We start from the raw sequence: 26,124 nt of genomic DNA, 5'->3' as shown, positions 1-26,124 counted from the left end.
CCAGTCCTGTCGGCAAAAACGAAACTAGCTGGCAGCGGGGGACCAGAGGATTAGTGAGTGGCTGCGAGGGCACAGGACTGCTGTAGGGGGCTGGTAGAAGCACCAGGTGAGTAAAACTCATTTTTTTTCTGGCTTAAGTGTCCCTTTAAGGCGAATTGATGCATCTGAGTATCTGTTTACTTGCTTTTATAACCATTCGGAATAAACTGCTTTTATTTTGCACCACAACATTGACCTGCATATCTATTGTGTGTGGTTGTGGTCACCAGTTGTCTGTTGAGCACGAAGGTGACTGCAGGTTTTTAAAGTGCCAAGAGCACTGAGATTTTGTATACTATCTTGCAGGTTTTTAAAGTGCCAAGAGCACTGAGATTTTGTATACTATCTTGTTACCTATTGCTGTGGAATAGGCTCTCTGGCTGCCTTCAAGCACTGGTCTACTTGTGTGACTGAAGAGGAGTGCGCAAATATATTGTATTATTACGGGTTATAGATTTGGTACTTTAACCTCCTTGGCGGTAATCCCGAGCTAGGGTCGGGTCGGAAAACCGCAGCTAAGAGCGGTAATCCCGACCTCTGCTCGGGGTAGCCGCCGAGGGCTGTATGCAGAGCAATGTGCGCAGTGGGAGCGTTTCTACATACCTCCCAGGGGATCCCGACGTCGGCTGGCATTCTTCTTCCTCTCCCCTGGAACTCTTCCTGCCAGTGAGATCGCCAGCTGTCGTCATGACGAGAGCCGGCAATTTCACTTCAGAGTTGCAGCGCCACCCCGAGGATGGAGGCATAACTGCAGCGCTGGAGCCAGGGAGGTAAGTTATGGAAAAACTTTTGCAGATCTCCCTGGCAGCATTACTTTTTCCAGGTTTTAGGGTCTGAAAGGGTGCAAAAAAATTGCACCGCTTTTATACCCTAAAATCTGGAAAGAATCATAACGCCAAGGAGGTTAAGAGAGATATTTCATATAAGCTGCTCAAGAAAGTCATGAGATCTTTTGCTTAAAGAGACACTGAAGCGAAAAAAAAATTATGATATTATGATTTGTATGTGTAGTACAGCTAAGAAATAAAACATTAAGATCAGATACATCAGTCTAATTGTTTCCAGTACAGGAAGAGTTGAGAAAATCCAGTTGTTATCTCTATGCAAACAAGCCTTTAAGCTCTCCGACTAAGTTAGTCGTGGAGAGGGCTGTTATCTGACTTTTATTATCTCAACTGTAAGTGAACTGTTTACTTTTTCTCTGCTAGAGGAGAGGTCATTACTTCACAGACTGCTCTGAAAGACTCATTTTGAATGCTGAGTGTTGTGTAATCTGCACATATTATAGAATGATGCAATGTTAGAAAAAACACTATATACCTGAAAATAAAAGTATGAGAATATTTTCTTTGCTGCTAATCTTCTAGTAATTATTCACAGTACACAACCAATTCACTATATCATATTTGTTTTTCAGTGTCTCTTTAAGATGCATACACACATCCACATTTGATTGGCTAATTTTGCCACATCCGTATTGTACTAGAGCCAAGATATTTTGGATACTATAAAAAGATTGCGTAGGTAATATCTCATTCTACATGAAAGTGGCAAAATCAGACAATCAAAATTTGATGTGGAAAAGCAATTCTGCAGAGGAATGCATGACGGCATGGTGATGGCAGGACTGTATACAATACAGCTATCTAAGCAATGCAGCCTACAGACCCTAATTATTGGGCCTGGGTGAGTTCCAGAGTTCAGCTGGGCTTACTGGTTGAGGTCAGCTTCTCCTGGGCCTAAAATGGCTAACTAGAAAAAACAATTGTACACAGTTAAATGGTGATCTTTTTCAGTAAACATGTTTTTGATTACCTTTTTAATATCTTTTCCCAGTTTGAACCTTCATCAATCCAAGCTTCACACCAAGAGCGCAGAGAGCTGCTGGCCAGTTCCTGCAAGGCCTACACACGGAAACGCCGTGTCTTGACTGCTGATGATCTCAAACACCTTATTGTGGATGATACCCATGGGTTGTTGTACTGCTATGTGCCTAAGGTGGCTTGCACCAACTGGAAGAGGGTGATGATGGTGCTCACAGGCCAAGGCAAATACAAGGACCCTAACCTCATTCCAGCCAATGAGGCCCACGTTCCATCGAACCTTCGAACCCTCTCTGAGTTCAGCACCCCTGAGATCAACTATAGGCTCCGAAACTACCTCAAGTTCATCTTTGTCAGGGAACCTTTCGAGAGGCTAGTTTCAGCCTATCGGAACAAGTTCACCCGCACGTACAACACAGCCTTCCACAAGCGATATGGCACGAAAATCATAGAGCGCCACCGTAGAGACCCTACTCTTGAGGCACTTGAACGGGGAGATGATGTTACTTTTGAAGAGTTCCTTTATTATCTGGTGGACCCCCAAACTCAGAGGGAAGAACCATTTAATGAGCACTGGGAACGGGTACACTCCTTGTGCCACCCATGCATTGTCCAGTATGATGTGGTAGGTAAATATGAAACCTTAGAGGAGGATTCCAATTATCTCCTTCAACTCATTGGAGTAGGAGACTCCATAAAACTTCCTTCATCCTCCAAAAGCACACGGACCACCGACGGCATGACAGCTGAGTTCTTCAAGGGCATCAACCGTTTCTACCAACGCCGACTCTTCAACTTATACAAGATGGACTTTTTGCTCTTCAACTACAGTATTCCATATTACCTGCAGATACATTAAGCAACAATGAGAAGGTGGCTGGGCCTGGTGCTTCAAACGCCTTTTCATGGGAGGAACCAAACACGGGAACTGTACACTTCCTGTTTTTTTAATTTATTGCTAAAACTGAGCGCTGTGAACCTTGGATATTCTAATGACTGGCCACGTCATGGCACTATGTAGTGATTGTTCTTGAACACCATTTTTTTTATAAGAAAGAGGACCAGTCTGCTTTGGCAGTAGCTACATTTGTCAGATGCCTTGCCACTGATTAACTTCGGTACAATATGCGGCTGCGGGAATCAGCCATATTGCTATTGTAGCTTATTGCCCCAGGGGCCTTGAGCCATCACGTGTGTCTAGGTCTGTCAGCTCTGGGGTTGCCATAAACATTATGAATGGACATTACTTGGCGTGATGGCTGAAAAAAGCGCTCCTGTGATAGTAGCGATAGGACTTTTTTTTAAAATAAAGACCAAATTTTCTGTTTGTTTACATGGAAATCCAGTGTGTGTCCTTTATTTCACACCAATTTTTCCAAAATGTAAAAAAAATCGTTTAGATTTAATTAAATTAGAACCGCTCATATAAAACTTGAAATCCACACATCCTTGTACTGTATATCTGTAGTTCTGAAGAAGGAGCCCCTGAACTTGGTGTATGCGTGGCTCTAGCTCGCATCCTGTTGGGTAATACACATTTGTAATTGATAGCCAGCACCATCTATAGATCTATCACTTTTATTGCATGGACATTGTCAATACAATGTTTCTGAGCATATGCTCTTTTATAAAGAGACACAGTCCTAAATGCATATAGGTAGAAAAAACGTTTTGTAAAAAAATAATACCTTTTATTGGCTAACTGATAGAGTTAAATGATGCAAGCTTTCTGGGATCTACTCCCCTTCTTCAGGCATAATTCCAGATGTTAGCTGAAATAAAACACGGATGCAGGTAAATAGTAAACACGAAGATGACAGTTGTGCTTTCTTTTTTTTCCAATTCAATTTTTTATTGAAAAGATTTAGCTGGTTTTTACAAAATTATAACAGCAATGAACAGTTAAACAGTTCTGTACATTTTAGTTTTGACCGTATTGGGGAACTTATATCCCCATGTGACCATAACAGGCTTTACTCTACTAATTGCACTCCACTTACAGGCACAGGTATTTGCAGGCACGGGTACTTGCAGGAATACCCCCTCTAGTAGCTGTTTAGTAGTAGGAAAGATGTATTAGATATAATAACTAGGTAATAGGAGGTTTTTATATATTTTGAAGCTAGTGTAAAGTAACTTCTGGCAGCATGAAATATGCTGGGATAGTTCTAGATGAGAGGTTAGTTTAGGCCCCGGTGGGGCTGAAGGTGGCGGAAGTTCTTAAGGTGGCCATACACTGGTCGATTTGCCATCAGATTCGACCAACAGATAGATCCCTCTCTGATCGAATCTGATCAGAGAGGGATCGTATGGCCACCTTTACTGCAAACAGATTGTGAACTGATTTCAGCCTGAAACCGTTCACAATCTGTGGTGGTGGCTGTTCATGAAATAATCAATAAATAGTATGTCCCAAACATATTCATATGTCAGACCAACCATGAAAACAGTGTATGAATATATAATAGCTCCCTCATTGCAGCAAATCAATGTAATGTGCAGTGTTCTCCACAGAGGTGGCATGAAAAAGTAGCCGGGTGGGATGCAACAGGGGAATGCAAGGCCGTTGCAGCTCTGCTTACAAAAAAGAAGGACGAGGAGAAGGTGAGCCAATGACAGCCGGGTGCTCACCAAAACTAGCTGGGTGGAGCACTCGGCTAAAAGAGCCTGGGGAGAATACTGATGTGTACATATAAGTATCTGTAACAGGTAATATTAAAAGTGCCTGGTGCATAAAGAGGTGTGTACCAATAACAAAAAATGGAAAAAAGTATAGGCTTGCTGATGAAAGAGGCAAGCAGAGTGTAAACCACAGTGAGGAACTGTAAACAGATGCAGAATAAGCCACCCAGACAGGATGGATAAAGGATGTGGCTAACAATGTGATGTGAACGTAATAGAAACCTGTAACAGAATTAATAATTTTTCCACCGTCTCTGTCCACCTCCCTGCCTGAAGTAACAATAAATGTTAATAACACTCCCATAACTTCAGTTCCCAAAGCTCGGTGCTTGGGGGTAATATTCGACTCATCTCTCTCTTTTATTCCTCATGTTCACTCCATAACCAGCTCCTGCCATCTCCAACTCAAAAACATATCTTGCACCCGTCCTTTTCTCACTCAGGACACTACTAAAATGTTAATACATGCTCTTATAATTTCTCGTCTGGACTACTGCAACATACTACTTTGTAGACTACCTTCTAACAAACTGGCCCAGCTCCAGTCGCTACTGAACTCAGCTGCTCGTCTCATTCATCTTTCTTCTCGATCTTCCTCTGCCGACCCTCTTTGTCAAGCTCTTCACTGGCTGCTAATTAACCAGAGGATTCAGTTCAAACTCCTAACCCTAACCTACAAAGCGCTCCACAATCTCTCTCCCCGGTACATATCCTCACTAATTTCCAGATACAAACCCAATCGCAATCTCAGATCGGCACATGATCTTCTGTTGTCCTCTAGAATCAACTCCTCACATTCACGTTTACAAGACTTCGCACGCGCTTCACCCCTCCTCTGGAATGCCCTCCCACAACACATCCGTCACTCGCCAACCTTTGTTACCTTTAAACGCTCTCTAAAAAGACACTTGTTCCGACAAGCGTATGCGCTACCTTAGGCCACTTCCTTTTGTCCTAAGACCAAATTGCACTCCTACTAGGTATCCTAAAACACACAGGCTCTATATATTTATCACATACTACCCTTCCTCCAGTCCCCCCCCCCCCCCCATTCCCTTTAGATTGTAAGCTCGCAAGGGCAGGGCTCTCTCCCCCGTTTGTGTCTTGGTAACCATTATACATTTTATTCATCATGTTATTTTTATCACTGTCATTACCAATTCTGTTTTGTATTTTGTATCATTCTTTGTATTTTGTCACTAATTATGTATCTTGTATTTTGGTGTACACCATTGTCTGTATTATTATGTACCCCATGTTTGTTTCTTACTTTGTACAGCGCCACAGAATATGTTGGTGCTTTATAAATCAATAATAATGACAGAGAAATAGTTCAGTGCAGAGAGTGCCAAGTGGTATGGGCTGACCGGAGAGAGCAGAAGGAATGGCGTTCATCAGCAAGCCTATATTTTTCTCCTTTTTTTGTTATTGGTACACACCTCTTTATACACCAGGCACTTTATTATTACCTGTTACAGATACTTTTATATACACATTTTGTAAGATCTGTTGGTCACTCATGGCGGCGGAACGCAGAGACTCACGCTGAGGCGCAAGCCTCTGGGTCTCGGCAATCATCTGACATCACTGGAATACAAAGATGCTTTTTAGCACTAGCTATACTCACTATACTCCGCGGGGAAGCGGTGGTGTGACAACGATGAAAAAAGTATTTTATTATTCCTAATTAACCAGAAATACTTACCTGTACCTTTAAAAAAATGTTCCCACGCCAATATCCTCGGAAATAATCCCACGACAGTATCCTCTAATGTTGCGACCTTGATTGAAGATCTCCGCTGACACGCGCCCCCGCCGCCACACACTGCCGCTCCCCTGTGCTGCTCTAGCTATACTGAGTATAGCTAGAGATAAAAAGCATCTTTGAATTTGGCTCCAAGGAGCCCCATTGGTCTATTAACAGACCAGTGGGGTTCCTCCTGATACCCATTGGTCTGTTATTAGACCAATGGGGAGCCTTGGAGCCAAAATTTAAAGATCATTTGTAGCTCTAGCTATACAGAGTATAGCTAGAGCCGCTCCGTCGTCCCTCCTGCGCGGCTTTCCGCACTTCTCCCCGCATACCAAGTCTATAGTGCCCACCCACCCTATCACTCTGGGTGCTATAGGGTGACAGCGTGGGAGGGCGCTATGGATTCAGTATGCGGGAAGAAGTGCGGAAAGCCGGCAGGAGGGACGACGGAGCGGCTCTAGCTATACTCTGTATAGCTAGAGCTACAAAGCATCTTTAAATTTTGGCTCCAAGGCTCCCCATTGGTCTAATAACAGACCAATGGGTATCAGGAGGAACCCCACTGGTCTGTTAATAGACCAATGGGGCTCCTTGGAGCCAAATTCAAAGATGCTTTTCATCTCTAGCTATACTCAGTATAGCTAGAGCAGCACAGGGGAGCGGCAGTGTGTGGCGGCGGGGGCGCGTGTCAGCGGAGATCTTCAATCAAGGTCGCAACATTAGAGGATACTGTCGTGGGATTATTTCTGAGGATATTGGCGTGGGAACATTTTTTAAAGGTACAGGTAAGTATTTCTGGTTAATTAGGAATAATAAAATACTTTTTTCATCATTGTGTTTTTATTTCATATAACCCTTTGTGGAAATCGGTAAGGAGTACTTTGTACCCCTATACTCATCTCTCCTGGTAGGGGGGGTGGGCATCTGGGGGTCCCCTTCTTAAAGGGGACTCCCAGATGCCACCATGAACCCCCCCCCCAGGAGTCGTCGTCCCCGCCTCCACCTGGGGCAAGGGAGACGGGGAATAGCCCCTTGTTCATGGATTGGACAAGGGCTCCTGGGGGGAGGGGGAGGCTTGGCCGCCCCTACCTCCCAGAGCCCCCCCATACCGTGGACCATGCGGGCTGGTATAGCTCAGGGTGCGAAGCCCCACTCGGCCGGGGCTCCGCGTTCTGGCTATCCCAGTCTGCATGGGGGACAAGGGGTTATAGAAGCTCGAGAGGGGGACCCCACGTCGTTTTTTTAAAAAAAATTCAAACAATAAGCAAAAAAACCCAAAAACGACATTTATATACATGTTAATACATGTATTAACATATATATATATATATATATATATGCACACACATTATTTATATTTTTTATTTTATTTTTTATTTATGTACAAATAACAAATGGGGCACAGAGCCGCCACTACAGTGTTTAAAACGCTATTTTGCGTTTTAATGTTAAAACACTAAATAGCATTTTAACACTAAAATGCAAAATAGCGTTTTACACACTAGCGGCGGCTCCGTGCGCCATTTTTTCCCCGCACCATTTTTTCCTTCTCCCATAGGCACAGATGTCCTGGCACGCTAAACTTCATCCTCCAGAAACCCACAAACCCCCGCTGAACCGCATCGCAAGTGTGCTGGCTGACCCAGCTGTTACTTCTCCATTCTTCGTCATAGGTAGCTACGGGTGTCCCTTAGCATTAGGTAGTTAGTGGTGCCCCCGACTGAAGGGAGATCTTGTCAGTGGAATGCCAAGAGCCAGGTGACTAAACTTTAATTTACGCTCTGCTCAGCACCCTGCATAGGGAAGGAGGGAGGCACTAGGGGAGGGGAGTGAGCCGCTTCTCCATCATTAGGCGCCTGTAGGCGCATGCCTACAGTGCCTTATGGTAAATCCGGCCCTGCCTGTGGCTTCTTCCAGACCCCTGTAATCTGTCAGCTACCTTGTTGTCCTCCCAGGCTGCTCTACTGCTGGTTGGGTTTCGGACTACTGCACATGCACTGTTCCAGGCCGTGCAGCCTTCTCGATCGCACTCCCATCCTAGCAAACACGATTCGAGAGGTTGCTTGGCTGGGTCAGCGCATATATACGCAGTAGCCCATGACTGATACTATGCATGCACTGTCCTGGCCACGCCTCCTTGATCGCTTGTTGATTACGCTCCTGAGGCCGGGAACATGCACGTGGGAGCGCCACAGAGGAGGCTCACGGCTTGGAACAGCACATGGGCATAGCCCATGTCCCGACCAGTCAGCAGACTTTAATTTAACTGACAGCAGCATAGCGGAGGGGACTGGGAGGACACCGACCAAGCTGACAGAGTACAGGGGGCTGGAAGAAGTCCCAGATAAGTTAAAATCTTCTTGTTCCCTTCATCTCAGGTTTACTATAATAAACTATTTCTTACTCTCTCTAACGCACTGGTTGTCCTTGAGTTTGGTGTTCTGTATCATGGGATTATCCAGTCCTGAAAGCAGTGGGGGCTCATCATAAAATCTGCACCAGGCCTTTTGCTTCGATGTTACACCACTGACTCAAATGTAATGCACCATGCTAGGATGACTCACTTTTATAGTACTTTTAACTCTTAAAGTGGATCTAAATTCAGAACTTCCTCTCTGATCTAAAAGATTAGCCACAGCATGATAACATTTATGGAAACAATTGTCTTCATTACAACCTATGGAAAAGTTTTACTTGGTTTCACTTTTGCAGGGAGTATCGAAAGGGTTAAGCTATAGTGTTTACTGTATACGGGGAGCTGCCTAGGCAGAGATTTTCTGCAGTCACAGTTTTTTTCCTACCTACATGATCTGCCTAAACAGAACAGAAGTGTACTTCAGCAACTATATGTGGAATAAAGACATTTCATTGCGTGCTGTACATGAGTTTGGGTCCACTTTAAAGGGACCTTGAGCAGGACCATAAAATGGGCAAATAAACTTACCTGAGGCTTCCTCCAGCCCCTCGAAATCGGTGAGGTCCCTCTGCGTCCTCCGTGCTCCCTCTGTTCTTCCCCAGTGGCTCCGTTAGAGTGGTGACTTTGGCCAAAGTTGTGAGCCACTGCTCGCGGCCTCTCCGCGTGTCCGTCTCTCTCAAGCGCCCGTTGGTGCATGCGCAGTTCTCGGAAGAATGAACCACGCATGCGCAGAACGTTTACAGCAGCGGCGCGCAGGATGGGCACGCAGAGGGGTCACACATGCGCAGTGGCTCACGATTCTGGCCCGAAATCACCACTCTAATAGAGCCGCTGGGGCAGAATGGAGGGAGCACGGAGGACGCCGAGGGACCTTAGCGACTACGAGGGGCAAAAGGGAGCCCCAGGTAAGTTAATTTGCCCATTTTTTGGTCCTGCGCAGGGTCCCTTAGACGTAAAGCAACACAGTCGTTTTTATATTTTAAATACTGTGCATAAATGGATGTTAATATATAGGATTACTATCATCTCCAGACAGACCAGCATGTGGTAAGACTTCCTCTGAGATGGAGGAATGAGGTGTGGTCTGGGTTGGCAATGTGTGTGCTGCGTGCTACAGCTTGTCAGTATGCAGGCAGATGTCTCTCTACAGTGTGTGCATGATGGGAAAAGTACAGTCAGGATTATGCAGAAGTCCGCTTTCAATGAAGGTGGATTTGTTGTATTAAGTGCAGATGTTGCTGATATCAGGCTGGGGAAAGCGAAGAGGGAAAAGGAAAAACTCATGGCTTATTGCAATGTAGGGCACATCAGGATTCCAGGATATTCTTACAATGCTTTATGAGGTACACGGTTGCGGAACCCCACAACTTCTGATATAGAAAGCTACTTTTCCTGGTCCCTTGGAGTTCACTATAAAAGTGTAATAGAACTTCTGTTATCGTAAACCTGTTTTATGTGCTTGAGTATGACAATTTCTGATATAGTAAACTTCTGATATAATAAACCACTTTTCTCAGTCCCTTGGAGCTATAAAGGGATTCTACTGTATTATGCATAATGTTTATTGCTTTTAAAGAGGTTCATACAAATAAAATCCATATTTAAGGGCTTGTTCACATCTAGGGCGTTTTTAAGCGCCGACGATTATCAAAATCGCCCAAAGGCACCCTGCACACTGCATGCGATTCCGATTTTTAATAGTTTTTTACATGCAATTACGATTTTTAAATCGTTACTGCATGCAGTTTTTTTTGTTGACAGCATTCAGGGAAAATCGGAATCGGATTTTGAAAAGCGGAATCGCAAATCAGATTTGCAGTGTGCAGGGAGCCTAAAAGCGCTTGTGCAATGATTCCCTATGAGAGAATTCATATCTGAGCGGTTCGTTTCTGATCCACTCAGCAAAACGCTGCCTGTACCATTTTTAGGGCGATTTTGCTACAATGGAAGGTATAGGATAAGCGCAAAATGATCACAAAATCACTTATTGCGGCGATTGCATTTGCACTTTTAAGAATAAGTACATTGGCCTCAATTCACTAAGCTTTATCAAACACTTTATCAAACGTTTGATAATTTACCTCATGGGTAAAATCTAATTTTGAATTCACTAAGGAGATTTATTGCACGTTTTATCGAAAAAACATTCGATAAATATATAACACCTTAGTGAATTCAAAATTAGTTTTTACCCATGAGGTAAATTATCAAACGTTTGATAAAGCTTAGTGAATTGAGATCTGATGAAGGCGTATGTACGCCGAAACGCGTCATGATGCTGCAGGCACTGTAAAAGAGGACCCGACGACCCCACCCCTTGGGTCTGAAATCCAACTCGACATCCCTGCTACTGGCCACAGCAATTGGAAATTGGAGGAAGGAGAGGGAGAAAGGGAATCCTCAACAGCCCAGATGTGGGGCGATATATGCTTTTATAGCATTTACATCTTGTAAGTGCAATTTTAATTCTTTTTAACAGCAATAAAACGTTAATGCACCATAGAGCGCTCCTGTTTTATCTTGTTTTCTTAGTGAATTGAGGCCTTCGTATTTATTCTTTTCCAGGTCAAAGAGTTGAAAGTCCAGGTCAAAGAGAAGTCAAAGAGAAAAAATGAATCGCTCTGCAAAAGCGCATTGAAAAGCTCTTTACACAAAATCATAGCGCACAGGTAAGCTCCGGGAAGGGGAAAAAAATTTACTCTCAAAATCGCAAAACGCATCTGTCAGCGATTTCGATTTTAGATGTGAACAACGCCTACAAGTGTATTGTTTTCTACAATGTCTTACTTTCATATCTCTCAAGAGCTGTGAAGATGTGGAAGCAACATTGGTTCAGTCCCACTGCTTCCACGGCTCCCATGCAGGCACCACAGGCAGCAGATATCTTTATTTAGCTAGCTACATTGCTCTTACGGCACATCGGGGCCCCTCACAACACTCCCAACAGGCTGTGCCACACACATCTGTGTGCCCAACCTGAGTGTTCTGTACTGCTCATGTGCCTCAGACTGTTGTACTGAAACATTTCTTCCACATCCTCAAAGGGAGAGTTCTGTAGCAGCATAAGGACACATTTAGACTCCTGCCTTGAAAGGATGAACTGATCTGCAGTTCCATTGGGGAGATATGAAAGTAAGAAATTACAGAAAACTATACAAAATGAAATCCCAAAGTAACCCATATTTGGCAAGAGCAAGCAGGACTGTTTCTTGGAACAGGGCACCCAGGCAAAGGTGTAGAGTGCCCTCTAGTGTACAGAACCAAATACTGCACCCTCTGTATTTACTCTGTTTCTGGAAGTTTAAAGAGAATCCGAGGTGTGTTTAAAGAATGTTATCTGCATACAGAGGCTGGATCTGCCTATACAGCCCAGCCTCTGTTGCTATCCCAAACCCCACTAAGGTCCCCCTGCACTCTGCAATCCCTCATAAATCACAGCCGTGCTGTGAGGCTGTGTTTACATCTGTAGTGTCAGTCTCAGCTGCTCCCCCGCCTCCTGCATAGCTCCGGTCCCTGCCCCCGTCCCTTCCCTCCAATCAGCAGGCAGGGAAGGGATGCAGGCGGGGACTGGAGTTCTGCAGGAGGCGGGGAGAGCAGCAGACTGACACTATAGAGATAAACACAGCCAGCTCTGACAAGCTGTTTGTCAGCAGCGTGGCTGTGATTTATGAGGGATTGCAGAGTGCAGGGGGACCTTAGGGGGGTTTGGGATAGCAACAGAGGCTGGGCTGTATAGGCAGATCCAGCCTCTGTATGCAGATAATATTCTTCAAACCAACCTCGGGTTCTCTTTAAAGGGGAACTGAAGTAAGAAGTATACGGAGGCTGCCATAGTTATTTCTTTTTAATTAATACCAGTTGCCTGGCAGCCCTGCTGGTCTATTTCTCTGCAGTAGTATCTGAATAACACCAGAAACAAGCATGCAGCTAACACCTGATCTGCTGCATGCTTGTTCAGGGGCTATGGCTAATAGTATTAGAGGCAGAGGATCAGCAGGGCTGCCAGGCAACTGGTATTGCTTAAAGAGAATCTGTATTGTTAAAATCGCACAAAAGTAAACATACCAGTGCGTTAGGGGACATCTCCTATCACCCCCTGACACAATTTCGCCGCTCCTCGCCGCATTAAAAGTGGTTAAAAACAGTTTTAAAAAGTTTGTTTATAAACAAACAAAATGGCCACCAAAACAGGAAGTAGGTTGATGTACAGTATGTCCACACATAGAAAATACATCCATACACAAGCAAGCTGTATACAGCCTTCCTTTTGAATCTCAAGAGATCATTTGTGTGTTTCTTTCCCCCTGTTCTCATGCACTGAAGTTTCAGGCTGCTTGTTTCTTTCTGCAAACAGCTTTGCCCTTGTCTGTAATTCTTCAGTATGTGAAAGCCCAGCCAGCTCAGAGGACGATTTATCCAGCTTGTAAAAGAGAAGAGAGAAGCTGCTCTAATCCTAAATAACACACAGGCAGTGTGCATAGAGGGGCCTGGAAGGGGGAGTTCATAGCAGAACCACAACACTGAAGAACTTGGCAGCCTTCCAGACACAGGCTGACAAGTCTGACAGGGGAAAGATACATTGATTTATTACAGAGACAGTGATAGTATAAAGTGCTGCAGTAAGCCAGAACACATTAGAATAGCTTTTTGAACTTGTAGGATGATAAAAAACAGGATGCAATTTTTGTTACGGAGTCTCTTTAAAAGGAAATAAACATGGCAGCCTCCATATACCTCTCTCTTCAGTTCCCCTTTAAGTGCACACTTCCAGCTTTTGTTTTGTGAATCCATTTTTAATAGGCCTCAAGCAGCTGAAAACCCTCATTAATTAATGTAATGTTTCCTACAGGTAAGAGCAAGTTCCTTAAGGGCTCATTTCCACTGTCACGCAATTTCAGTACAGTTGTGGACATGCGTTTTTAATGCAAATGTGTGAAATTGCTTGCATTTTTAGGCCTTGTTCACATCTAAAATCACAATCGCTGACGCCAGCGTTTTGAGATATTGTGCGAGATTATTTTTAGCTTACCTGCTATTTTTTATAAAGTGCTTTCCTAAGCTCTTTTGCAAAGCAATTTGTTTTCTCACTTCCTGACGCAAGTCAGGAAGTGAACTCTTTGACCCGGTAATGAATAAACACAATGGGCTTGATTCACTAAAGCGTAATAACACAGTTATCACGTGTTAAAGCTTTTCATGCGCAAATGCGCGTGCAATCCATTGTGCGCACGTGTTGCGCGTGAAGAGTTTAGCGTTCACGTGATAATTTTTATTGCACATACGGCGTTGCTGTTCGCGCAATAAGCACGCTTTTCACTTGATAATTACAGCGCTTTACGCGTTAAGCAGATAGAGTTTGGTACTGAAAGCAGCAATGGTGCTGTGAAACATGTGAGTTAATTCAATTACGGCATAATTCATTGCGTATATTCTTTACGTACAGTGTGTAATTTAATTTCCTGCTGTTTTAATTGGACAATTTAGTGTGTGTATATAAAAGGTGTTTTTTGAGGGGGGGTTTTGTTCTACGCTGACCGCGCAAAGTTTGAAGTGGATCGCGTGATCTGCATTCCGTTTGCGTAATCTGCAGTGATATCATGTGATACTGATGTTTATCACGTGATATCCCGCATTTGCGCACAAAGTCATTAGTTATCGCGCGCAAACCTTTACGCGCATGAAATCGCACGCAAAAGCGTTTATCACAGCCATTATAAGTGTTATCACGCTTTAGTGAAACGAGCCCAATGTATTTATTCTTAAAAGCGCTGGGGAAATCGCTATACAAAGCACTTTTTCAAGCTTTTTTGCGATTTCCCTATACCTTCCATTGAGGCAAATTGCCCCAAAAATGGTACAGGCAGCGCTTTGGTGAATGGATCGGAATCGAACCTCTCAGATGTGATCACTTTCATAGGGAATCATTGCACAAGTGCTCTTAGGGCAATTTTCAAAATCAAATTCAAAAAAACAGAAAAAGCCCTTAGGGTGAACAAGCCCTTATAGACGTTTTGAATGTGAATTTTCACATGCGTTTTTAATCTCCATAGCAATGTGACATCACTGTCACTACATAGGAAACAGAAAGAAACTTGTTACATGGGAAAATGAATGTGAAAATGTGCATTGAAAATGTGCATTCACATATGGGACCATTGACTTTCATTACATGCAATTCACAATCTGCAGCAAGCAGTCCATTCTTACCCCATAGGATTGGATTTAAAAAAAAATGCTTTCAATGGAAACTACTTCACTGAAATTGCATTGGTGTTAGTGCTAATGTGAATTTTCACAATGCGAATTCACACTCAAGAAAAGGTGCCTTTAGGAAAAAGCAAGTAATGCTAGGTACACACGAAACAATTTTCTGGCAGCTATACCTGCCAGATCGTTTTTTTCCAACATGTCCGATCTGAATTTCGATCGATTTTTTGATCGATTTGGCGCAGTAGTTCTGTGTCTGCGCAGCATACTCCACACCACGTGCGAGTGATTGACAGTGGCACTCGTGCAGGCGCAGTGGACCTGCAGAGGAGGGGACTGAGAGCCAGCGGCTGAGTGCAGAGCTGCGGCGAGGGACATAGCAGCTGCTTGGGGCTGGAGGAAGCCCCAGGTAAGTAAATTGCTCTTTTTTTTTTAAGCTGCTCGGACCTTTCCTTTAAGTGCACAAGGTATAGGGACTGATGGCAGAAGTACCACCAAAACCCCAGTAGACTAGATATAGGCAAGAGGAATAGTCAAGCAATCCAAGTTGGCATCAGGAAATCTTGGAGGAAAGTGTAGTGCCAAATCTGTTGGGCAAGAGAAGTCCAACACGCCAGAGTGTTGAACGAGAGATCTGAGGTAATGGTATCCAAGGAGCTAGGCAAGAATTGGACATGTCGAGGTACACAAGCAAGGTCGGTGCAGGTGGCAATCAAACACAACATCAGGCAAGGTCGTACACAAGAGCAGCCCGATAATCACTCCCAGCAGAGTAGCACACAACCAACTAAACACTTTATTGGGGCAGTGACGAATCAGGTAGGACAAAAATTCCTGGCAGTTCATTGGCTGCATCAGAGCATGGTAAACGATTATAAATTACAAATGCTGTTTTATTCAGATACAAAGTAAAATTGTGGAGTGTGCTTTTGATTACATGCTGGCTGTCCTACACTCTGTCTCTCTCTGATTTTCTCCTTTAACTCTAAAGGTCCATACACATGACTGACTTAAGTTGGCTGAGATGGCTGATAACGACCACCTCAGCCGATAATCAGGTGTGTTTACGGCAGCCTCCGAACCGTGAGTGATCTGCCCGGTGGATCTACTCACCTCCAGCGACGCCGATCACATTGTTCGCGACACTCCTCTGTCCACCACGTGACATCACAGACGCACAGCTCGTCGTCTGTCCACTGTCCCCCCACATAGTAACACAGCGCATTATCGTCGACACAGCTGACATGCGTGTGTGCAGCACTGCCAAGCAATGTCCCCAAGGGGATCAGATCCTGATCCCCGACAGGCGACATCCGTCCACTCTATTCTCACTCAGGGCGTTTCTGGGCACATGCAATCAAGGCAAATACCTGGGGTGCCCTCTAGTGTACAGGGCACACCACTGTGTACATATTTCCAGTGTACCCTGTAGTTTAATCCTAGGTTGATATTTTTCCATCCAGTCTTTTCCCTTCCCTCTTCATGGAGTGTGTGTATGTGGGGGGTTGTTGTGCAGGGGCACCAAATAGGTCAGGACTGGCCCTTCTCTTCCCCATGCTATTGCTTGCTCATGCTGTCTTGCAGGATTTCTCCCTATTCCTTCCGCCTCTGTGGTCTCTCTCTTTTTCCTTTGTCCCTTTTTTTCTCCCCAACTTTCACAGTAAACAAAGGGACCCAGTTCTGCTTGTCTCGTTCTGTGCTGTAGATCTACAGCAAATCTCTTATGCAAATCTTTTTTCCTGTAACTTGTGTGAGTCTTTCCTCTCTCTGTGAATGGCACAGCTCTGGGATTTTACAGTGGAGCAGCAGGAGAGGTATCGGAAAAGCCAGAGAGTCAGTAAATAGGGGAAGCTAGTGCAGAATAAGCCTCTTTTGACTGGAGAACAGGCAGTGCGGTTGTCCTGTCAGAGCTGTGGTTCAGACTGTTTACCCACTGGCAGTCACTTAGGCTAGAACAAGCCCATTATCCCCCAGTGGGCCCGGATGGCAGAGGAAAGGTTAAGTCCAGTGGGTGCATTCCAGACCCAGGACACAAGAGGAAGGGGGTTAAGCTCCCCTATAAAAACACAAAAAGGAGGGGGGGGGGGGGGTAGAAATCTCCGCGCCAGGAATAAAAATAACTTCAGACTCATCTATTTGATTTCTAGTTAGTAAGAACAAGGACTTGTCTATTCATGACTAACTATGTATCCTGTTCCCAACGCGACACATGGGCGTTACAGGGTCTTAAAGTGAGTCTGAGACTGAAGCTAAATATAAAAACAAAACCCAGATACTCCCCTAAGGAGAGGGAATGCTCTGGGTCCTATAGACTTCTTGTTTCTCCTACGGTCCCTTCGTTCTAGCGCTGTGTCCCTCGTTAGCAGTCTTAGACCTGGCTGGAGACTGCTCTCTGCCGCTGCGGGAGGCATAGGAAGTCTTAGGAGCCCAAGTGCTCCTGATGACAGGCGGATCCGTACCGTGAATGTGCAAGCACGCGTTCTCGCACACTCGCGCCACCCGTCTTCTGGAGCCAGGGCCGCCATCAGAAATTTTGGGGCCCCTCACACATCATCAGGCCTGGGCCCACCAACTGGTTGCTGTGCCGGCCCACTAGCCACCCCACCCCTGTGTACATGCGCGAAGTGCGCTGCGGCAAAAAATGTGCATAGCTCCGACACTGAACCAAGCGGCATGCACAGCGTGATGCAGCAAAAAGTGGGTGTGGCAATGGCATGTTGTGGGTGGAGCCAAATACTAGCAAAATACAGGTAGTCCCCAGTTAACAAATTAGATAGGGACTTGTGAGTCTGTTCTTATCCTTTATCCATTCTCTTTTGTCCCCCTCTTTTCCAGGTATCCAGGCATAGGCGCCCCCAGTATAGATAGCCAGGTATAGGTTCCCCCAGTATAAGTACCCAGCTATAGATGGTGCCCCAGTATAGGTAGCCTGGTGTAGATGCCCCCAGTATAGGTAGCCTGGTATAGTTGGTGCCCCAGTATAGGTATTCAACTATAGGTGGTGCCCCGGTATAGGTTAGTCAGGTACAGGTGCCCCCAGTATGGGTAGCAAGCTATAGGCACCCCAGTATAGGCGGCCAAGTATAGGTGGTGCCCCAGTATAGTTAGCTAGTACAGGTGGTGCCCTCAGTATATGTAGCCAATTATAGGTGGTGCCCCAGTATGGGTAGCCAGGTATAGGTGGTGCCCCAGTATAGGTAGCTAGGTATAGGTGGTTCCAGCCACAGTATAGGTAGCCTGTAGCCAGATATAGGTGGGGCCCCAGTATAGAAAGTCCACTGTAGCAGGCCCACTCATCTGCTCCCCACATTCAAGCGCTGATGTCACTCTTCTCTCAGTGCTGGAACGCAGTGTGCTGGTTAGTGAGCCACAGGCCTGCAGCCAGCATATGCGGCACTTCCAGCGCTTTGGGGGGCCCAGGCCCCCCAGAAGCCCTGGGCCCCTCACTGCAGTGTCAGTTGTTCCCCCCTGATGGCTGCCCTGTCTGGAGCACTCGGGTTCCTGAAGTTTCCTGAAACCTCCCACGGCGGGGGATTTGAATTGGGGAGCCAGAGCTGAAGCATGGTGGAGGTTGTTAGCAGATTTGATTGAGTCTGCAGTTCTGGACATAGAATTGCATATTTTGACAGAATTCATTTTTCTCCTTAATGTTGATGCTGTCAGGGAGGCATCTGCTCCCTGACAGCATCAACAGTTGATGCTGTTAAAAAATTCATTCTGCAACAGGACGATGCCCCCAGATATGCAGCCAAAGTTATAAAGGACTATCCTTTTAGCAAACAGTCCAAGAAGCCTGGAAGAGATGATATGATCTGCACAGAGCCCTGATCTCAATGTTACAGAGTTTGTCTTTGATCAAGGCCGGATTTATAGTTTTACCGCTGTAGGCCAATTTTCTTGTGGTTTCCCTTCCATGTGCAGTAGCTTCCCTCCTCCCATGACATATGCAGCCCACTCTTCCTGGTCTTACATCCATGTGAAGCATCCCCCATAATTCATGTACAGCTTCTTTGTCAGTAGCTCCCATCTTCTGTGTGTTTCTCCATATTTGCAGCTTTGTTTTTCCAGTACTGTCCTCTTTGATCCGTAGCAACCCCTTTTCCATGTCTAGTCAAACTTCATGGCAGCAGCCGCCCAAGTCCTGGGCCTTTGTGGTCTTTCCAGAACTCTGGCCCTGTCTGGGATTACATAAAGAGACAGAGCAACTGTGAGATCCTAAATCTAACAAAGAACTCTGATAGGATGCTTGGAACAACCTTACCCAGAGTTCCTTTAAAACTTGTGTGTGAGTGTGGATCCTGATTTCCCTTGTTGTGGAAAATCCATCAGTTCTTCTGGGAGTGACAAATAAAGTCAGAGTGAAGGTCATCTGTCGCTGGTGCTGCATGTACTGTGACTATTTTATATCTTGTTCCTATTGTTTTCCATGTTTGTATTTCCAGTTATCACCTATCTCTTGGTGCTGCCCTGATGTAACAGGACATGCTGGTAGCAGAGCGTTGCTATGGCGTGCCACGTCACTGATAAGCAAAGATTGAGCAAGGGGGAGACAAAATACCCACGCGCTGTCTATAACAAAACAAGCCAAGCTAAAAGACAGATAACAGGTTCTCTTGGTGTGGATGTCTCTGAGCTTGTATTTACTGATGCCTCCCCCTAGTGGGCCCACCTGCCCAGGAGGCCGCTTAATACTCAGGCCACATTGCAAACTTCAAATATAGGCGCCGGGTGGACTTCAAATCCAGAGTGTCGAAATCTAGAGATGATTCTTTTTTTCATATTTTCATTACACATAAGAACAGAGTGTTTCTTTTGAAGTCTTATAGTCTTATCATAGCACATCTGCTGAACAGATATTTCATAATCTCATGGCAATCTGTGCAGAATAAGCGTTCTACACCACAACGAAATCCCTGCTCCGCCTTTAACTTTAAATTATAGCATTTAAAGCGTTGGTGCTTAAAGAGGGACTCTAGTGTACACTTAGTAGAATGCAGTAAATTATTCAGGACACCCACTTTTAATGTAATTTAGTTTCAGCATCAGAAACACTTCCTTTCTCTATAAAATGCTGTATATTGAATGTGGCCCCGCCATCCCAATGATGATTAGTGCTCTGCAGCCTTAAAAGCTTGCTGCAAAGCCATACAACTAAGCACACAAATGAATTCCCCGCCCCCTTTTCTTGCCACCAACAGAGCTTTCTGTTGGTGGCATCTGATTGCTGCTGCCAGGTTTATTTTATTTTTTATAAATTTGTAAAGACTTTTTTAAATTAAATGTATGTATATTTTTTTATTATTTAATTCCCCCTCCGCGAACCAATCGGTGATTGATGCCTATAAGAGGGGATCACATTGTGGGTCACTCAAGGGGACAGTTTCGTCACAAAGCTGACCCCTTACAACGCTGGGCAACAATTGCAGCGCTGTTTATATAAACAAAAAATTCTTTTGACAGCCTGCTAGCCGCGATCTCGGGCTAGCAGGCTGTTTACGCGGTCATGGGGGAGCCACCCTGCGGCCACCGATCGGCGTTAGGCGGTCGTAAGGGGGTTAACCTAGAGTGTTTAGATATGCAGAATTTTCCTCCCAGAGCATCCTGGGAAATCAGATATATTTTGTACTGACTTTTTAATTCCCAGTAAACAAACATTTCACAGGATTGAAGATGTTGTCACCCATGATACATTTCAGAATGTGAATCGGGGAGAGGAAAGATTTTAAAATGGAAAAACGCTGACTGAATATTTTATGAATTAATATTGTAAAAAAATAATGTATTCATTACAATTTCACTAGTTACTCTTTAAAACGTCTTAAATGAAGCTCCTGATCAATCATACAATATGCTAGCATTAGTGATTTTTGCCCCTTTTTATAATTTTGGCATGTCCCTTCCAGTGTGTTCAATATAAGCTGCTCCACTGTGACTATACTGAGAGTTAACTAGTTGTATTGTGTACTAATCACAGTTTTAAAAATGTGCTTTTAAAATATCGCCCACTGCCTCTGAACACGGCCTTCCATTCTCTCTTGTTTGTGTCCGCTACTCAGTCTACACCTGGACTGAGGGATATATGGAGGCTGACATATTAATTTCCTTTTAAACGATGCAGATTGCCTGGCTGTCCTGCTGATCCTGTATGTCTAACACTCTTAGCCACAGCCCCTGAACAAGCATGCAGATCAGATGTTTCTGACTGAAGTCTGACTGGATTAGCTGCATGCTTGTTTCAGGTGTGTGATTCAGACTCTACCGAAGCCAGAAAGATAAGCAGGCTAGCCAGGCAACTGGTTTTGTTTAAAAGGAAATAAATATGGCAGCCTCCATAATCTCTCTCACTATAGGTGTTCTTTAAAGCAAGTCTGAGCTAAAAATAAACTGGAGTCTTATATTTGTATTTTCAATGTAACTACTAAAGGACCGCCTCACGCCAAGTGGCATGAGCGCGGCGGCAGGCCCAGGACCGCCTAACGCCAAGTGGTGTGCAGCGTTGAGGGCGTGTTTCGCTGGGAATCACGTGCGCATCCCCGCCTGAATGATGGAGCTCCGCTCCGCCATCAGTCTCCCGGCCGCTAGGGACTCTTAGACGACAAAACCGCCATCTATTTGCACCGTACAGCGCTGCGATCTACGGCTTCGCTGTACTGTGTCACACGGCTGTCCCCTTTGGAGGCAGGGAAGCACTCTGCTGTTATAGGCTAAAGCCTATGACAGCCGATCGCGCTAATTAGCTGGCGGGGGAGGGAGGGATTAAAAAAATAAATACAAAATAGGAAAATTATAAAAATAAAGATAGAAATATTTGCAAAAAAAATAAACACGTTGGGAGCGATGACAGACCACCAAGAGAAAGCTCTGTTAGTGGGCAGAAAAGGGGGAGGGGGAAAATCACTTGTGTGCTGAGTTGTACAGCACTGCAGCGAGGCCTTAAAGCTGCAGTGGCCTTAATTGTAAAAAAAATAGCCTGATCACTAGAGGGGTACAAGCCCAGGGTCCTCAAGTAGTTAAGGGCTGAATTTCAAACAGCAGCCATGTCAGTGTGTTGTAAAAATCTGCTTTATTCAGCAGAAAAACAAATAACTTTTTGAACTTTGCTGCACCATTTTGTTATCAGCAGTGTTTCCTCAGCCAAATAGAAGTGTTTGGGGTCCTGATCTCTTTTCAGGAGAGCCGACCTGCATTCAACTCTAAGTGCCTCATTTGAATAGATGAAAACACTTCCTCATTTGAATAGATGAAAACACTTTTTTTAACCCTTGCAATGAAAAATTCATAAATAAAATGGGACCTCAAGTTGTTAGAAAGTCTGGTACACTATATGTACCAATGTTTATCTCATGGAGTCACTTGTTAGTTTAGGTATGCTTTAACATGTCTGTGCTGATTATTAGCACTTAAAGAGATCATGTAAGGAAAAAAGTGCCCCCATGGGGTACTTGCCTCGGAATGGGGAAGCCTCTGGATCCTAATGCGGCTTCCCCCGTCCTCCTGTGTAGCCCCGATCCATTGCTGTTTCCCCAACAAGCAGGATCCCAAAGGTAAATATAGCCATCTGCTGCCTATCGAGGGAGCCAGTGTTGGATCGGTGCTACACGGAAGGAAGGGGGAAGCCTTTGGATTCAAAGGAGGCTTCCCCCTTCCCTGCTGAGGTAAGTATCTCCCAGGGGCACTTATCATTATCACAGGCTTTCCTTGAAATAAGAATAAACTGATGAGTTAAAAATGCTTTTATAGTTCTAACCATAATTAGGATGTCTGGAATCTCATAGTCTTATATTGGTTTGAAGGTTAAAAATTTAGGTTCAAAGTTTTCGACTGTCTCACATACATGAAGGTCGTTTTTGAATGTTTATTCAGCTCCCATACAGACACATTAAACTTTTGCACTTATCTGTTCACTATATTTACAAGTGTTTTGTCTTAAGGCCCAGTTGCATGTCGCCTGACAGGTATTTGACACCTGATACCTCAGGCGAGATTGCAGGGCTGAGGCTGAGGCAGGGCGGAGCATCGTGGGAGTGATGTCACATGGCTGGGTATGTGGGGAGAACAATGATCTCAGGGGCTGCCATACACACCGCTGGATTCTCTGAGTTTCATCCAGCACATTTTTTGCATGCATGTATTAAAAAAACGAAGGCTCGCTATTTCTTGGTGTATTTTCCATTGCAATGTATTTTATTCAGATGCGTACATTTAACAGCATGTGAACACGTGACAAAACATGCATGCTAAAACACACTCATATCAAGATGTTCAGATATATTCATAGCCAAAGAAACTTTTTGACAGTTAATCTCTTTCTCAAGATCCATGGATTCTATGCCAGTTTTGCCAGGCTACACTCAACTGTTTCCGGGCAGATTTTGATGGAGTTTATTAAAGCACACCTGAACTAACAATAAATATAAAAACTGTCTATACCTGGGGTTTCTTCAGTGCCCCCATAACCTCGGAAGCCTCTCAGCTATGCCAGCCACCCTTCTGTGTTTCTGCCCCCTCCCCCTCAAAGCCCAGTCAGAGCAAGAGGCGCATGCTCTGTCCTATGCATGCGCCCCCATTGATTGCGCTCCTGAACAAATGTGCACAGCTGAGTGGGCATGCTCGGTTTGGACAGATTTGTAACTCCACATGCGGAGGATGCTTCAAGTCCAGGCTCCAGGACACGGCCATGAGGTATCACTTACAGAGAGGGTATGGAGTGGACTGAGCATGTCTCCTTTACGCAATAAAGGAAGGGGGGGAGCAGGGGGGGGGGGGAAGTGGTCGGCTAAGCTGAGGGGACACAGAGGTTATGGGTGCACTGAAAACCCCCCAGGTATGGCCAGCTGTGGTATTAATTTTTTTTAGTTCAGGTGTGTATCGGTAGCTCAGAATAAGTATCAGTCACTGCTAAATCACTCCAATAACAAAGTAAAGTTTTAGTAATATAGGAATTCGCTTTTTTAAGACATAGGGTGTTTGCAGTTAGTTTGTTTTTTGTGAAAAAAAGAGGGAACTCCCATGATGCATCACGTCTGAATATACACTTCGTTCCTTTATGTCCCTAAAAGTCAGACAGACATCCAGAGCCAATGATAGAAAAAGGGGATAGGGCCTTTTTAGGGCGTACCCTGAAAAAGGGTGCTGGGAAAAGTCACTAGTAGAATACTGGTAAATTTACCACTATTCTACATTTGGGCATTAGCTAATTCCGATTTTAAAATATCTGTCATTTTTACCTACCTACCCCCTCTGCCGTTCCCTCCACTGATATCAATGCCGCCTTCTGCCGCTAAACACTCCCTCCACCAACATCAGCACTGCCTGTAGCCGCTGTTTATCGTGCACAAATGACACACTGGATGCCACTAAAGCTGTAATTAATATTGCGGTCTATGGGCCGCCCATTTTACCGCCCGGCTGCCGGCTCTCAAATTACTTACTTTGCTTTTTAGGTGTTTTACTACAAAGTCCCGGCTGGGATGATGTTTCCTCACCTCCTGCCCATCAGACTTCTGTGGTTGGATTGGCATAGCTGCAATTCATGGGACCCTCAGCAAAACTTTTATGCCCCCACCCCTAAGTTTACACCCCTTCCCTTGCCTCTCCGTGGTGCCCATCATAATCTTCACACCCATAGCAAGTGTAGTCGCAAAAACACCTGATCTGTAGTGTAGTCCTCTGTATCGGAGGAAGGGAAGGTTAGTAGTTTGGGCCCCCCACAGCTCCCCCAGGAAAACTGAATTATGACAAGAAGACACCTCAACAAACACATGCCTAGGTGGTCATTAAGCGTTTAATCCATGAGGTGCACTGGTCCCCAACCGGAAAATCCACAGGTCCTCCCTATTCAAAAATAGCTTATGTATGTCCCCTCCGGGAAGGTAAAAGTCTCTGCAGACCCTGAAATGGGAAGTCTGACATGTTACCTCTGTGTACCCAAAGAAAATGCTCACCCACATTTGATATATTGCTATTGCGCCAGAAAGCCTCCACCCATGTGCTCTGTTATCCACGTCTGAATTGTATTCAAAAACTGCTTGTTAGGGTGACTCCGTTCATTAGAAGTGGATAGAGCATAGTGTGCATTGGTATGGGTGGAGTAGTAGTGGCATGTGGGAACTCCGCATCTAAAAGAACCCACAGTGGTGAGCCAACTGGATGTGTTGTGTGTAGAATCCAGGGGTGCTACTAAGGTTTCTGTGGCCCCAAGCGGCATATCATTTGTGCCCCCCCCCCCAAAAAAAAAAAAAAAAATAGGTAACCATCCACAATAGGTAGGTAGCCGCCACCCCCAGTATAGGTTGTCAAACTGTCCCCCAGTATAGGTAGCCAAGGTTCCCCCCAGTATAGTCACCCCCAGTATAGGTAACCAAAGGTGCCCACCTCCTTTATAGGGCATTGTGGGCAGTGGGGGTATGTAGCTGCCTCCCTGTCTCCAAGACTTATAGATCTGCAGATCAGCGTCAACCCGAAGAGAGGATAGCAGGGCACAGTAAACGTGTGGCACACTTCTAATACAATGACATCACTTCCGCATTTATGACATCAATTACATCACTTCCATACTCCGTGGTCACTTTGTCGCCCTCCCTGCAGCTGAACTGCGCTCTGTGTGTAAGTCACGGGGAGGCAGCGGTGGCCATATAAGTCACAGGCAGGGTGGCTCTGGCAGCATGGGAGGCCCCTGCTGTAGGTGACGCCCTAAGCTGCCGCCTGGATTGCCTAGGCCTAGCTGTAACCCTGCTAGAATCGAACAGACAAGGGGATAGGAGTCTACTGCAATCTTCTATATGTCATTACAGTCCCTCTTTAAGCTAAGTGAGTGATGGCTAATCGGCAGCAGACTGGGACATAACCTCTGTTTAATGAGGGATAAACGGATGAGGATGTTTGCTAGCTCTGCTCTGACTGGCTATTTGTCAGCAAATAATGATGTTCACAGTGTGTCTATTTAAAAGAGTGCCTGATGTAATGTCCATACCAAACTAAAAGGGGTTTTTATTTTTATACAAATATTAGGACTTGCCAAGAGTAGGTTCCATATTTGCCCAGCTACCTTCCACTGCCTATCCCGCCACATTCACTGACGCGACTGCTTCAATCTGCCAACCCTTCATAGACTGGCAGCAATATTGCTTGACTAGTGAGATAGTCTGTAACCTTGTTTGCCAAGCTTTACAAGGGTTTAACTGAACTGTATGCAGTTTGTGATG

General features: G+C 45.0%; 1 protein-coding gene across 2 annotated transcripts in view; it reads left to right on the top strand.

Annotated features, from left to right (window-relative positions):
• CHST13 (carbohydrate sulfotransferase 13) overlaps positions 1 to 3,203 on the top strand; it is an 841,732-nt gene extending 838,529 nt beyond the window's left edge. For both annotated transcript variants that reach the window (XM_068253082.1, XM_068253083.1), the window contains exon 3: positions 1,876 to 3,203. In XM_068253082.1, the coding sequence (XP_068109183.1) occupies positions 1,876 to 2,721 (846 nt within the window). In that variant the 3' untranslated portion in view covers positions 2,722 to 3,203. The remainder of the gene's footprint in view (positions 1 to 1,875) is intronic.
• Positions 3,204 to 26,124: the final 22,921 nt, after the last annotated feature.

This window comes from Hyperolius riggenbachi, chromosome 9, assembly GCF_040937935.1.
Source record: "Hyperolius riggenbachi isolate aHypRig1 chromosome 9, aHypRig1.pri, whole genome shotgun sequence".
NCBI lineage: Eukaryota > Metazoa > Chordata > Amphibia > Anura > Hyperoliidae > Hyperolius > Hyperolius riggenbachi.
Note: the sequence above shows the minus strand (reverse complement) of the source record. Positions and strands in the feature narration are given on the sequence as shown.